At 35.1% G+C, this 14,954-nt stretch overlaps 1 protein-coding gene across 29 annotated transcripts in view; it reads right to left on the reverse strand.

Moving 5' to 3' along the window:
• Positions 1–14,954, reverse strand: part of cadpsa (Ca2+-dependent activator protein for secretion a) — a 585,960-nt gene that overhangs the window by 192,362 nt on the left and 378,644 nt on the right. For 18 of the 29 annotated variants that reach the window (XM_043708232.1, XM_043708233.1, XM_043708243.1 and 15 more), the window contains exons 12-13: positions 9,210–9,221; positions 2,897–3,033 (exon numbers count right to left, since the gene is read on the reverse strand). In XM_043708232.1, coding sequence (XP_043564167.1) covers positions 2,897–3,033; positions 9,210–9,221 — 149 coding nt within the window. The remainder of the gene's footprint in view (positions 1–2,896; positions 3,034–9,209; positions 9,222–14,954) is intronic. The other 11 variants (XM_043708254.1, XM_043708227.1, XM_043708249.1 and 8 more) reach the window with 1 other exon arrangement.

Raw genomic sequence — 14,954 nt, forward strand, 5'->3', positions numbered from 1 at the left:
ACGTTTCGGGCATATGCCCTTCTTCAGGAATGAGGAAATTGTGTCCAGCAGGCTCAAATCTGGTTTGGCCCTGGGGACTTATCAATCTTAATGTTTTCCAAAATTTCCAGCACATCAACTTCATCAATCTTGATCGGGTCAAGACTGTATTCCAATTCCTCAAAGTTTTCATTTACAATAATTTCCCTTTTCTTGGTGGAAACCAAAACAAAAAACTCATTTAGGGCTTCCCCTATTTGCTCAGACTCCACGCACAAGTTCCCTCCACTATCCCTGATCGGCCCTACCTTCTCCCTGATCATTCTCTTATTCCTCTCGTGCTCCCTCCTGGCTCTCCAAAGTCCATTTCTGAGCTCCTTTCTAGCAAGCCTGTAATCCTCTAAAGCTGTGCTAGATCCTTGCTCCCTCTACCTTGTGTAAGCTGTCTTCTTTCTTTTGATGAGAAGCTCCTCTGTTCTTATCATCCAAGGTTCCTTAATCTTACCCCTTCTTACCCATCTCAGAGGAACAAATTCATGCATCACTTGCAACAACTGCTCCTTAAATAGTCTCCGCATGCCTGCTGTGCCCGTTCTGTGGAACAATTGCTTCCAGTCTGTACTCCCCAACTCCTGTCCGATAGCGTCATAATTTCCTTTTTCCCAATTAAATATCTTCCCTCGATAACTGCTCCTTTCACTCTCCAAGACTATGCTAAATGTGAGGCAGCTGTGATCACTGTCACCAAAGTGCTCTTCCACCACGAGATCTGACATGTGTCCTGGCTTGTTGCCGAGCACCAAATCCAAAATGGCCTCTCCCCTCGTCGGTCTGTCTACATACTGAGTGAGGAAACCCTCCTGAACACACCTGACAAAAACAGCTCCATCCAAACCATCTGCACTTAGAAGGTTCCAGTCGATACTGGGAAAGTTGAAATCACCCATAACAACAACCCTGTTACTTCTGCATTTTTCCAGAATCTGCCCGCCTATGAGTTCTTTAATCTTTCTACTGCTATTCGGTGGTCTGTTCCCTTGCTGTTCCTAACTTCCACCCATACTGACTCAACAGACAAACCTTCCTCAACAACCTTCATTTCTGTAGCTGTGATGCACTCTCTGATTAGCAATGCTACACCCCCTCCTCTTTTTCCAACCTCCCTGTTCTTTTTAAAAGTTCTAAACCCTGAAACATCAAGCAACCATTCCTGCCCCTGTGAAACCCATTTATGAATGGATGCAAAGGGAATAGCCATTTTGCATCAGTCATTATCAAAGCAGAAGATGCCGCCAAAGTCAAAGTGAGAAAATGAGATATTGGATGAACTAAAAATGTATAAAATGGTTATAAAAAGATAACCTGCTTATGCTTAAAGTTGATAAGTCACCTAGACTGGATCAGATACATCCAAGAATACCAAGGGAGTAAGGGTGAAAATTGTGAAGAAGTTGGCCATAATATTCCAGCCCAGCTTAGTTTCAGGTGGGTGAGTGATAGTTCCAATTGAGTCGAGAATTGCAAATATTACCTAATAGAATCATAGAGATGTACAGCATGGAAACTGACATTTCGGTCCAACTTGTCTATGCTGACCAGATATCCTAACCTAATCTTTTCCCATTTCCCAGCACTTGGTCCATATCCCTCTAAGCCCTTGTTATTCATATACCCATCCAGATACCTTTTAAATGCTGTAGTTGCACCAGCCTCCACCACCTCATATACGCACCACCCTTTGCATGAAAACGTTGCCCCTTAGGTCTCTTTTATATCTTTCCCGTCTCACCCTTAACCTATGTCCTCTTATTCTGGACTCACCCATCCCAGGAATAAAGATCTTGTCTATTTATCCTATCCATGCCCCTCATGATTTTATAAACCTCTAAGATCACTCCTCAGCCTCCGACTCTCCAGGGAAAACAGCCCCAGCCTATTCAGCCTATCCCTATAGCTCAAACCCTTCAACCCAGACAACTTCCTTGTAAATCTTTTCTGAACCCTTTCAAGCTTCACAACATCCTTCCGATAGGGAGGAGACCAGAATTGCATGCAATATTCCAACAGTGGCCTAACCAATGTTCTGTACAGCCACAACATGACCTCCCAACTCCTGTACTCGATGGTCTGACCAATAAAGGAAAGCATACTAAACACCTTCTTCATTATCCTATCTACCTGTAACACTACTTTCAGGGAACTACAAACCTGCACTCCAAGGTCTCTTTGTTCAACAACACCCCCAGGACCTTACTATTAAGTGTATAAGTTCTGCTCTGATTTGCATTTCCAAAATGGTGTCACCTCGCATTTATCTAAATTAAGCTCCATCTGCCATTCGTCAGACCATTTGCCCATCTGGTCCAGATCCTGTTGTACTCTGAGGTAACCTTCTTCACTGTCCATTACACCTCCAATTTTGGTGTCACCTGCAAACTTACTAACTACACTCCTAGGTTCACATCCAAATCATTGACATAAATGACAATAGTCATTTCTTGGACAATATTCATAGCCGCTTGTGCAAAAGTGGATTAATTAAGGAAAGCTAGCACACAGAAGAGTTAAGAATCATGTGAACTAAATGTCCTTTTTTTGATAAGGTTACAAGACAGTTAATGTCCTTGACTTTTCACCAGTCTCCCTCTCAACCTGAGGTGTGAATAAAAAGGAAATTTGAAGACTGTGTAATTGCTTGTAGAAAGATGAATGTTCACAGTTTCATGGAAGGAACCTTAAAGTTCCCGAAGAGTATAAAGCATGCTTGTGTTAACAATAAATAATGTAGTTAATAATTTAAGTTAATATGCACATTGCTTCCATTGTTCCACTTCAGTGTTGATAGTTTACATCGACTTAAAATAGAGTAAAATTTGTCAGCTCAATTAAAACATTATAATTTTATAAATATACTTGCCAAACAAGAGTAGGAATCATTCAGTCTGTGGTCCAGAGTCAGCCTTTGTAGTGTTTCAAACAGTGTAGCATGATCAAACATACATGGATTTGCAGAGATGAATTCATCCATCCCATGCTTCTGCGCTCTGTCTGCATCTGTTTTCCAGGCACATATACAGAAAAGAGTATACTTAGGAAAAAATTTCAAACATGAAAATTGAGCAGACAAATTAAGCAGGCATGCTCTTTACAATGTTTTAATATCTCACTACCTGGGCTTGTTTGTCTTTTCGTCGGTTTTCTGAAAACTTTTCTTGCAACAGATTTTATCGCTCTGGAATGTTATCTTCAATTCCAGTATAGCACAATTATAAAAGATATTGCACAAATAACTGTATCCAGTCAAGTACCATATGATGTGTGCTGATATCTAATTAACATTTTTACTGCATGATATTTTTCTCAATAGATTCTGCCATTCCACAGAATGCAATTCAAATTCAGATTTTATTTAAGGATTGTTTTGCCACTAAGTACCAGGAAATAATGGAACTGATATTGTTCCCAATGTTGGTCCATTGTAATTAAACCAGTTTTGTGTCAGAATTTAACTGAGAAATTAAGTGAGAATATTTTATTTGAAAGAGTACATACTTTATGCCACAAATATGGGATCACAATTGTTTTACAATAGAGTCGGTCTTTAAACTGATATGCAGGTATCAAACTAAGATTAGAACCATAATATGGACCAGCCCTGTCTGGAAACTATTTTTCAAGCAATGTTAGAAAATATTTATATTGGATATACTATGTTTTTTATTTGTATATTCAAAATTAGTTATTTAGAAATACATAAAAATAGTCAGTTAAAGGCACGGACATATCAATAACATTGATATCGAGCACTCTGGATAGGTGGGGTAGATGTTAGTCCAGGCTGAGATACCTGAATGTCGACTTTTTGTTTGCTCAAGTGCACCTCCTGGTGGATTGACTGAGAGGCTGCACTAATAACAGCTGTGCTGGTCTATTCCATACACTCGGTCAAATTTGTTAGTACCATTATGGGGACTAACATGTGTGAAGGAGGGACAAAACAGACATGAGATAATAACACAATCAAAAGAAGGAAATAGTGAAATCAAGGTGAAGCATTTTAAGTACATACAGATTACATTTAATTGCAAAATTTACTATTTACATTGAGTTAATAGCATCAATAAAGCAAGAAGTCATTATAATTTTTACAATTCAAATGAATTGGGTATGACTGAAAAATCAAAGATGGTTAATATAGCAATGAAATTATTCTGAATACTTCATTGCAGATTAAAATGGATTCATGATGAAAAACAGACTGAGACTATATCTGTGCTGCTAAACAAAAAGACAGAAAGGACTGGCACAGCAAGGTTACATTCAGCTATTTGCTATGATTTAATGAAGTAGGAGCATTCATGCTTTCTTTTCAAACTGAAGCCTGGAGACACAACCACCTAGGGACTACCTAATTAATCTCAACACGCATAGCTAAAATACCCTAATCAGCCAAAGAAATAAAAACAGAAGTCAATTTGGGTGTGGTCAGATACACCCTAGTCACTACTATGTCCTTGTATCTGTCAGTCAAATTAAAGACAGATTTCACTGTCTTTTATATACAGTCGGTTTCCCATTACATGGGCATTTCTCCAAGTCCTAGGCAAATAAAAAACATTTTAAAAATCTTTCTCCTTCTTTCGCTGTCTTGTACATCTCAAGCTTTTAACTTACATATGATCCCAAAGATTGTCTGTTTGTATTTCAAGAACAGTCATGCTTTAACAATAGAGGTAAGACAAGTGTCTTTTTGCCATTTGTTAGGAATGGTTAAGACTTTTTTTTATTAATGATCTAGGGAAAATCAATTCAAAATGAAGCAATGTTACATCAGAACTAAAATATATAAAACAATATTGATTTGAAATATGCTAAACTTAAAAATTTTAAGAAAGTAAAATAAGACATATTATTGCTGACATTGGATACATATTGTGTTTGGATGATAGTGAAACTTTATAGAAAACTAGACAAAAGTTTTTAATGCTATTCTATAAAGGTTCAAATATTCCATAAATAGCAATCTTCATAAACGTGCATTCATTTAAATGAAATTACTTTCGAATGCCAAAATCCACCACTTAAAAAGGATGACTTAATTATTTCACATACAGATGTTTTTTTAATAAAATAGACATTTACAATTAATAATTTATTTTATTGATAAATGACTTAAAGGGAACTGCTATGGGCATTTTAAAACCAGTCTCTAAATAAAAATTATTTTTTGAGAAGTAGTTAAAGATATTTTCCCCAAAGTTATAATTGAGGCACCATATCATAAAGGTAATCCAGCAGTTTAAATAGCTACATGTTGAGAGAATACATAAATATGAAATTTGATTCTAGTCTGCTGTTTTATGGAAAACAAAATTCTTTGCTGGTGTATTTTTAAAACTCAATGTGGATGACAATAATATGGATTTTTACTACAACATTACTGTTGAAAATCTAAATCTTAAAAATTCCAAACAAATCAAATATTGCAAGAGAATTAGATTATTTTTATAAAAATCTAGTTTTGAATCCAGGATTTTACATGCATTCTAGTATATTAGTGTACATCACAGTCTTTGTGTGCCAGTCAAAGTAGAAGCAAGAATGGTACAATATCATATGCATTACCAATTCAGAATCAGAATCATGTGAGTGAAATGACTGGATTCAGATAGAATTTTACAGCTGATAGTTCTATCTGTTGACAAGTTATACAGTGTGGCTTGCCTGGGCCATGGATACTGTTAGTATACCTCATAAAGGATACATTATTTCAATGCTATGTTCCCCTTTACAGCTTTCAAAATCTGAATATGTATCTATAAGATTTGTGGAGATTAGTTCTGTGAAATAATCTATAGCTAACATTATTTTGAGCAGGATTAAAATGATGAATTAAACAGTAAAGAAATTGTTAATTTATAAGTTTCTGAATATATTATTCATATTCATCCATTTTATATTTTGTTGCAGAAATATTACTTCAGTCCAAGAAGTGAGTCTGATTAGATTAGATAATTATAAAAAAGAGGAACAGTTTATATTATACATTCACCTACAGAAAATTAAATGATTTTTATAACATCGTTTAGCATTTTACATGTTAGAAACCTTTAATATTAAATGTTTAATATATTTTATGGAACATTAACAGAACTAAGAGATAACTATAAATGTGAGTAACTGCAATAAATACATTCATGATATTTATCTGCATTCCATTCATGTAATAATATTGGACATAATGGCCAAACCTCACAGGGCTGTATCTGTCTGATCGCTCTGCTCAAATGTTAAAACTATTCATTTTTATGATGTTGTAAATTATTATGACATAAGAACCTAATCTGCTTACAATATACATAGAATATATTATTCATATGCTGGAGTATGTGTATATATATTTGTAATATATGAGGATAACAAATGATGGTACAGTATTTGTAAGTTACAATCAATCACCAATACATAAAAAGCATCAAATTCCCCAAGTGCTTGAAACAATGTATATACCTATGGTACATATGGTCTTATTTCATTCTCAGTGAACTTTAAGGGGTTAAAAACATAATGAGAACCTTTTAGTTTTTAGTAATTTAAATTGTGGTGATCCTATGTCAACAGCACTTTTCCATTTATCTGTTTAATGTGTCACACTAACAATTTTCAGTCCAAACAAAATCTTACAGTTAAGAGCTCGCAAATTTATGAAACAACATTTTGATACTAAATTGCCTTTTTAAAAAAAAAGATTCAACTGCCTGTCAAAGAGAATGTGGCAATATTTGAAGGCTTTAAATAAGAAATTATTTGAATAAAGATGCATCTTTCTAAAGTTAGATAATAGTGTGTTATTGAATTCTTAACTACAGTGCTTCATAACTTATCAGAACAGAGACAATTAATATTGTCAAATAAATTTATTAACATTTCCAGCAGAAAGTTCACAATGAGATGTCAGACATGAAAAAGGTGACTTTCTATCTCAGTCCTCTGGTAAATGCGCACATGTCATATCTCTTTGACATTAAAAGAATGAAGATCTGTTTTGGACAATAACAAACAATGACACTAGTCAACTTCAGCTGGAGAAGTGAAAAGAAGAAATGACAATGATTGATGGCAGCTATCCATTTTCAGATACTAGCTGCGAGAATGTTCTGTGGGGTCTCAAGCTCTAATGAGAAACTGATCTACATTATTTTAAAATGTAAGTATCAAAAGATACATACCTTTTAACTTTCACCATCATAGTTAGGGACTTATTAATTCATCAAACAAATAAAAAATATTAAATACAAATGCTATGGCATATTTCTGATATTTTCTTATTAAAATACAATATCTATTTTGTTGGTCTGGATGACATTCTCCTTGTCACATCTCAGCATTCTGATAAAGGCACATAACAAGAACATGACGGGCATACTGCAGGACACCATCATTTCCTAGTGGCCCAGAAAATGCTAATTATATCTTTTTAGTTGGATCCTGTAAGGATCTGCAAGCCCTTTAAGTAAAGAATGAAAAGTATTTTTAAAATGTAATGCAGATCAGATAGCCAGCAGTTTTCAAAGGTAATCACAGATAGGGCACTGACTGGTTATTTAATATTGATCTATATTTGAGTAAAATCAATTTTAGATCCTTCCTTGATTGGCAAATATCATTAAAATTGAATTATATGAATTTGTAAAATTCTACATTAATTACCCATGCATTTGATTGGTAAGTGGTTTATAGTGTACTGCAGTTAAGACAAAACATGCACATTAAGCGAATTGATTAAATTCACTAGATCGTGGTACTGCATTCCTCAAATGTAGCAATTGCAATTTGAAAATATTAAAAATATTATAGCAGTGTATTGATGATAAAATATGTAGCATTTAAAGCATACAAAACTACCAAACCAATCTAATAGGATAGCAACAACGTTTGGTGTAAATACATGGACACTGCGTTACATTTTTCGTTATAAGGGAGTCTGATGCACCATTTAAAGTTTCACAATTACCATGCATTTCCACCAAAAATGCACTACAGCAAAATAAAACAAAATACAGAATATTTGTCAGGCATCAAACAGAAACAAATAAGATCTGTCTTAAATGCTGGAATTTTCTGCCTGTAATTCAAAGGTAAGTCTATGAGTAAACTGGAGTATTTTTCATGATAAGGAGGGATGGCATCACCTACTCCTCGGTTTTGCATTCGGAATACTCCAAATACATATTTGCCAACTCCCAAAGCCTTTGCTATTGTCTCCTATGAATATAACCTGCATTAACTAAACTCCATGCAATAATTTCCAAAACTAAAATCCCTTGAGATTTGATCTTATAGCTTTAAAAAAAAACAACTGTAAGAGACATCAGCAAAGTAAATAGAGTTCAACGGAGTAGATTTTATAAAATGTTGTCCTTTCCAACAGCAATCTTATTGGAAGCTCCAATTCATTTTTAATATAAATTCTAAAGGGAAATCATATTTCAAATATTTTCTTGAATAAAATTAATGATCTAAGAGGAAATGAAGTCATTTTTAAATGACATCTGCTAAATTAAGGACATTGGTATTATTAATATATTTAAGTATTTTTATGCAGTATAATGCTTAGTGAAGATTTGTAGCAATGTCATAATACCTCTGTTTCTACATGCATTGTGACACTTTACATACTAACATTCATGTGATACAACACATGTTGTTCAATAAGTATGAAAAGAATGCAGTAAACCAGAGCTGGTTTATAAATGTGGAGTTTATTTGTTGTGCTTATCCTGGCAGTAGACTATAATTACCACAGTGGTGCTAATCATTGCTGTGAAGAAACAGGCATTATGATATCATTGTGCAAGGCAATCTGTTTTCAAGCATTACACAGTCAATTAGCTGTAGAGATAATTGAACAAGTATATTAGTGACATCTTTTTGTCATGTTAATTCATGTTTACATTGCATGGAGGTTAGAAAATGTTAAGAAATATTTAAGTCATACCAAGAGGAGTCTTTAACTACAATATAAAAGCCAGAGAGAGGGCAATTATGCAAATACCGCATGCATCTGGATTTGCAGTATGGAAGCTTTCATGTCAAACCTAAATTCAGGAAATATGAGTATTAAACTATATAATTCTAAACATGATAGATTTGAGAAGAAAAAACACATTGCATTTGTCAGATAATCAGTACTGATTATCTGCCTGTGCCAGCTACAGGGAAGCACTTACCCTTTAGTCCAGCTAGAAGTTAGCAGGGTAAGAAGGAACAAACCAGAACAACATAAAGACTAGCAACAAGGCTTAGGAAAGCAGATAGGAGCCCTAACCTAGCAGCAGGTATTGTCATTCAAAGTACTAGGGTTCAAGCAAAGTAAAAGAAACAAAAAGAAAAGACAACAGAACATCTAGCAAAACACTTCTCTTATGGCTAAAATCACCAAGAAATTTCATATTATACAAATTAAACTTGCATACACAATATGGAAACATAGAAGACGTCCAGTTTGTATAGCTACTAATTGCTCAACATAATTTCTACTGCTGTGGATCCATTATTGGATTGACCAAAACCCAATTCAACAATTATACAAAATGCAAGATTTTAAAAATAAAATCACTGCATGTCTATCAATGAGTATGGACTATCTATTATATTCAGACAGTAAGTTGTAAAGGAGGCCACATATCAACACGGAAACTTTTGATAAACTATGAAGAGTAGGAAATAAAACTCAATGTAAAATATTTTAGAAATGAAGCAACTTTTGCTTGGTTCATTGGATATAACTAATTGGCAGCATGAAATCCTTCAACTGCACTATATATCTGTATGTTAGTAACACAACAGATGTCATTTGAAACAGATTTCTTTAAGGTGAAATATGCCTACATGCAGGAATTTAATTATCATTAAATAAACAGGAAAAGTAGACAGCTGGCTGAATGTGTATTAAAAAGGTCACACAGAGTCTAACACAAAACATAATGATCAGTTTTATGAGGGTTATGTACAGTAATTACTTGATCTTTGAAGATGCACTTTTATCATGATTTTTGAATATTTAGGTCACAGTTTTGAATCTTTTATTTATGTGTAAAATAATAAGAAAAAGTATGTATTCATTGCTTCATTGAAACATCACTTGGACACTTCATGAAAATCCATTCTTAGGATCAACCCTATTGAGCACATGTGAGTGCATGCCATGGGCCATATAGAGCTGGTATTATAAGAGTTACAATGTGCAATACGGAAACTGTGCAAAGGATTCTAGAAGCTACATAATGTAGATAATAAATGTACAAGAAGTACTTGAATCCACCATAAACTACAATAACAAAGTTTTAAAAATGGTGGAAATACTGCAAGATTCTTAATATCTATGGAGAGAATAGAATGTTTACTTTTTGGATGTAGATGCTTCTTCAAGACTGGAAAATAAACAAGTCGGTAGGGCAATGCAACCAAAACTAGTGTGTACATATACACTTATATAATACAGAGGAATGACTGAATAGTCATCACAGTCAAGAGAGAGACAGAAGTATTAAGACATTATATAATAGTGAATAACCTGGTAAAAGTAAGAAATTGAAAACCTATAGTCAGATATCAACAACACAAATGGTATAGTGTCTTTAATAAGATAATATGCCCCAAAGTGCTTTCCAGGAGAGTTATCAATCAAAATTTGACAGTGAGTCAAATAAGCACATATTAACGCAGATGACCTATAGCTTTGTCACAGTCATATGCTCAAGGTGCACCTTACAGGAGGACAGAGATGGAGAAGTGGAGAGGTTAAGAAGGAAATTCCAGAGGCTCACATCTTGGCTAGAAATATGGTGACCAATGATGGAGAAATTAAAACAGGGATGCTCAAGAGGCTAGAATTGGAGAAGCAAAGATATTGTGAAGAGTAAAGCAATGGATGATATGAAAGTAGAAATGGAAATTTTATAATTGAGGCACTTCTTATCTGAGAACCAACATAAATCAACGAGCACAAGGGTGATGGGTGAACAGGACTTGGTGCAAGTTAAGACCCTGGCAGAAGAGTTTTGTAAGATATCAAGTTTATTGAGGATGGAAAGTGGAGAGCCAGTCAGGAGTGTATTATAATTGTCAAATCTTGAGATAAGAAAGGCTTAGTGCGGTTTTCAGCAAGAGTGAGCTGAGTCAAGGGGCAGAGAGTCTGATTCTGTTACAGAGGTGGAAATGGCCAGTTTTCTTCAAATGAAAATAGTTTGCAAACAGTTCAGACAGTTGCAAGATTCTGGGAAGATATCTAACATTGCTCTTGGAACTTGTGTGTTTTTTAGGAACTGTGTATAAAATTAATAAGAGAGGTCAGAGTGGTAATGGGAGGGGCAGTTAGAATGACGAGGTGTAGAAAGCTCACAAACTGGTAAAGCAGTCATCTGATTTCCATTCAGCTCCCTCAATGCAGAGGAGACCAACAATGAGCAGTAAATAGAAGATGCTTAATTACATCCTGTTCACAGAGTTGTGTTTTCATATGGAAGGAGTGTTCAGGACTTTGGATAACTATGTGGGAAGAAGAGATGGGCAGGTGTTGCAACTCCTTCATTTGGAAAGGATAGTTGATGCCTTAAAAAGTACAACTAAAAATAGAAGTTGTGGAAGAGTGAATTAGGGTGCTACAAAGAGAACCATCCCTGAAAGCAGGACAGGAAGGAAAGCTGGGTTTCTTGATGGAATCATAATCAGGTATTTACTCAACTTTTGTTTCTTTAATGTCTTAACACATTTACCCAGATTCCTCTGTGTTGTGCATAAGTTTGTGCACATTTTACCTCCATTTCCTTCTTCTGACTGTATGAATACAAGTATCCAATTCCTAATTTTCAGTTCTGAAGAATAGTTTACACACAAAATGTAAACTTGTCTATTCTCTCCACAGATAGTGATTGACCAATATTGATTGTTACCAATATTTTATGTTTTTGTATTCAGCACATTTATCATATATGTATAGACAAATAATATAAATCAAGCAGCTATGTGGAAAATACTACTTTTTGTAACATATTGCTCCCCATAAAAAGACAACTGTTATTCCAATTACTTAAAGTATATTATGGACTTAAACTAAACATCTAATTTGCAGCCACAGCAACTTTATAAAATAATAGCTTGAGGCAGAGTCCTATGCCTATGTTACTAAACATAGGGCCATGGCAGAATAAATGGTGCAGACATGTTGTTTACATTTGAGAATGATGGAAAACAGAAATATTACAAGACAGTTACTGAACCAAAGAGCTCAAATATTCAGATTAAAAACCTGGCCAGCGAAGAGCCTTGAACAGAATACTGTTTCACAGTTACTCAGAGCAATCAGTTCTACTTCCTGCAAATATATATATATATAAAAAGCTGATTTCATTGCAGTGAATCTATTTCATTTTAGGATTTATTTTACACTGGCACCAAGGTGTCAGACCACTATGTGTCTTCACAACATGTAATATTCGCAATGGAGGGTTTGTGACAAAATAATTACTGTAAGGGTATTAAAAACTTCTGGATTGTCTAGAAATTCTATGACCTATATATTACATACAACATCACTTCATGTACAAGTTCCAAAATACTTTACTGCAAATTATTTCCTGGTCTACAAAGATTATCAAATGCTTATGTGTTGAATTGCCTCCTTTTTAATCCTTTGGCTGGGGGATGGTTAGCTGCATACACTTACTTTAGCCTATTTCTGTGTAAGCATGTCCCTTAGGTATTCCATCAGAAAGTTATTGTAAAAGAAATCATTGCACACTTTCATACCAGAGGTGTTCACTACAAAAAATGTTCTGAGCATGAAAGTTGGCAGTGAAGTCTCTGAAAATGAACATCCAATTTTGTGCGTGATTCACATCATTTATGGGAGTCAAAGGGTTAACAGACAGGATATTATAACACTCCCAATCTTTACAGGTAACTATTAAACTGTAAATTAACCAAAACAGCTTACCCGCTAATAAGGCAATTAAACAAAACTCTAAGATTCTAAACAGTGGCAAAATCTTGAAATAGGCATTAAATCTAACAGCTTTTATATGAAATATCTCTCATATAATTGTACTTATAATTGGCATATTAAAGCTTCAAGGAACGTATTATTGCTTTTAAATCCATAATACCTGCTGTGTTGCACAATTTTCCTTAAAAACAGCAGGTACCCAAATTCCTGTTAAATAAGTAAGTACTCAGTTGACCTTCTAACTGTTATGTAACATGAACAGTTGACCTGTATTCCCAAAAATGTACAGCTCAACTTGTAATGTTAATTTTGAATGAATAGCAGGATCTATTATTTTAATACAGGACAATTTTTAATGTTTTATAGATTGAAGGTCATATCATATATTAACCCAATAATATTGCCTATGGATGCAGTTGGACATATTTTAAATAATAACATTAATTTCTCTTATTTTGTTTTAGCAATGTTAGATATTTTTCTTGTGATTTCCAAATCAATTGTTCAAATTGTTGGCTTATCAGCCTAGAAATTTGATCACACCCATAAACGATGCATTGGGGTATGTTAAGATGACACAAGGTGACTAGTCCAGGTGACACAAGGACGCTGTTAAATTTGTGTAGGCAGTGGCAGGGTAAAGTTGTGTATCTGATGCTATTTAAAGGCAGCCAACTCCTCTTATGGGGAAAATCCACTCTGGGTACACACAGCAGAGAAGTTCTAAATGTGGGTAAAGACTGCAAGAGGCACTTGAAGACTCTGGTCATAGCACTGGACGTGGAAAAGGAGAACTACTTTTCCACGGGACAGAAGGCTCTCAAGGTATCACTCCTACTGCCCGTTAGAAGAGGCCAGTGGGGAACAATGTCAGGAGCTTCCAGAATGCAACACAAAACTGGTCAAAATGTAATGATCTCACCAAAACTGTTCAGGTAAAAATGTTACCTTTCACAATTACTTTCTCCTCATATCTGTAGTTTCTGTGCACAACATACAAACTATTTTATGATGAGAAGGAGATCTTGAAAACAGCTCACAAGGCTATTAAACGTACTTACCTCTAACAGAAGTTCACACACGAGAAAGGTGGTGGTGACTGGATAAGGGTGACCATGCATGAAAAGCATGTCTTGTAATGGTTAGAGAGTGATAACAGAGGAAATATTGCTCAAGGTTCCTTCAAAACTCACCAAGTTTTGATTTTTTTCTTCTTAATTCTATTTCACCCCGTACATTCTGGCTTACAGCAGCCACTGATCCCTCTTTCCGAAGCTAAAAATGTTGAGAGTTGTGTGTCATTCAAGAACAAAATGCCAGTGTTCTCAAAGGTGCAACATCTCACCCTCTCAAGTACCAGCTGAGAGACAGGCACCATGCATTCCTTAATCAAAAGGTGTAGTCTTCAAATGATGCATTCCTGGTCACAATCTACAGGACCTATAGAAGAAGGATAGGAGGCTGCAGATGCCTGTGGTGACACAGTGTGAGATCACACACTAATTCTCTTTAGATGATTCGAGACTGACTTTAAAGCTATAGTCTACAAAAGAAGGCTGGTGGGCGGACACAAGGAAATACAAGGTGCACTGGACAGTCTGCCAGTAATCATCTGCTCAATGCTCAATGGCTTAGAATATGCAGCTGTCCAGCTCAAGCTTGTGTCTCTGTATGGTAAATGGAGATCATTTTGTCCAGCATGTAGAAATGGTTAACTACATAAAGGTGACAATGCCAATCACCAGTTTCTGCTGACAGATGATAATCTCAATGGATTACACACCACCGCCTGAGGGAATGCTGTTGTGATAGAATGATTAACAGGAAACTGGGAGATTTTCATTTTAAAGATATGGGCTACAGTGAGAGTAATAGCTAAAGGCAGTGCCACACATGTCCTTGTTTGAGGTTCCAGTTGTGATTGCAGCATATATTTCTTATCTAGAGTGAGCCCAAACTGCACTTTCAA

Source organism: Chiloscyllium plagiosum, chromosome 18 (genome assembly GCF_004010195.1).
Source record: "Chiloscyllium plagiosum isolate BGI_BamShark_2017 chromosome 18, ASM401019v2, whole genome shotgun sequence".
Lineage (NCBI taxonomy): Eukaryota > Metazoa > Chordata > Chondrichthyes > Orectolobiformes > Hemiscylliidae > Chiloscyllium > Chiloscyllium plagiosum.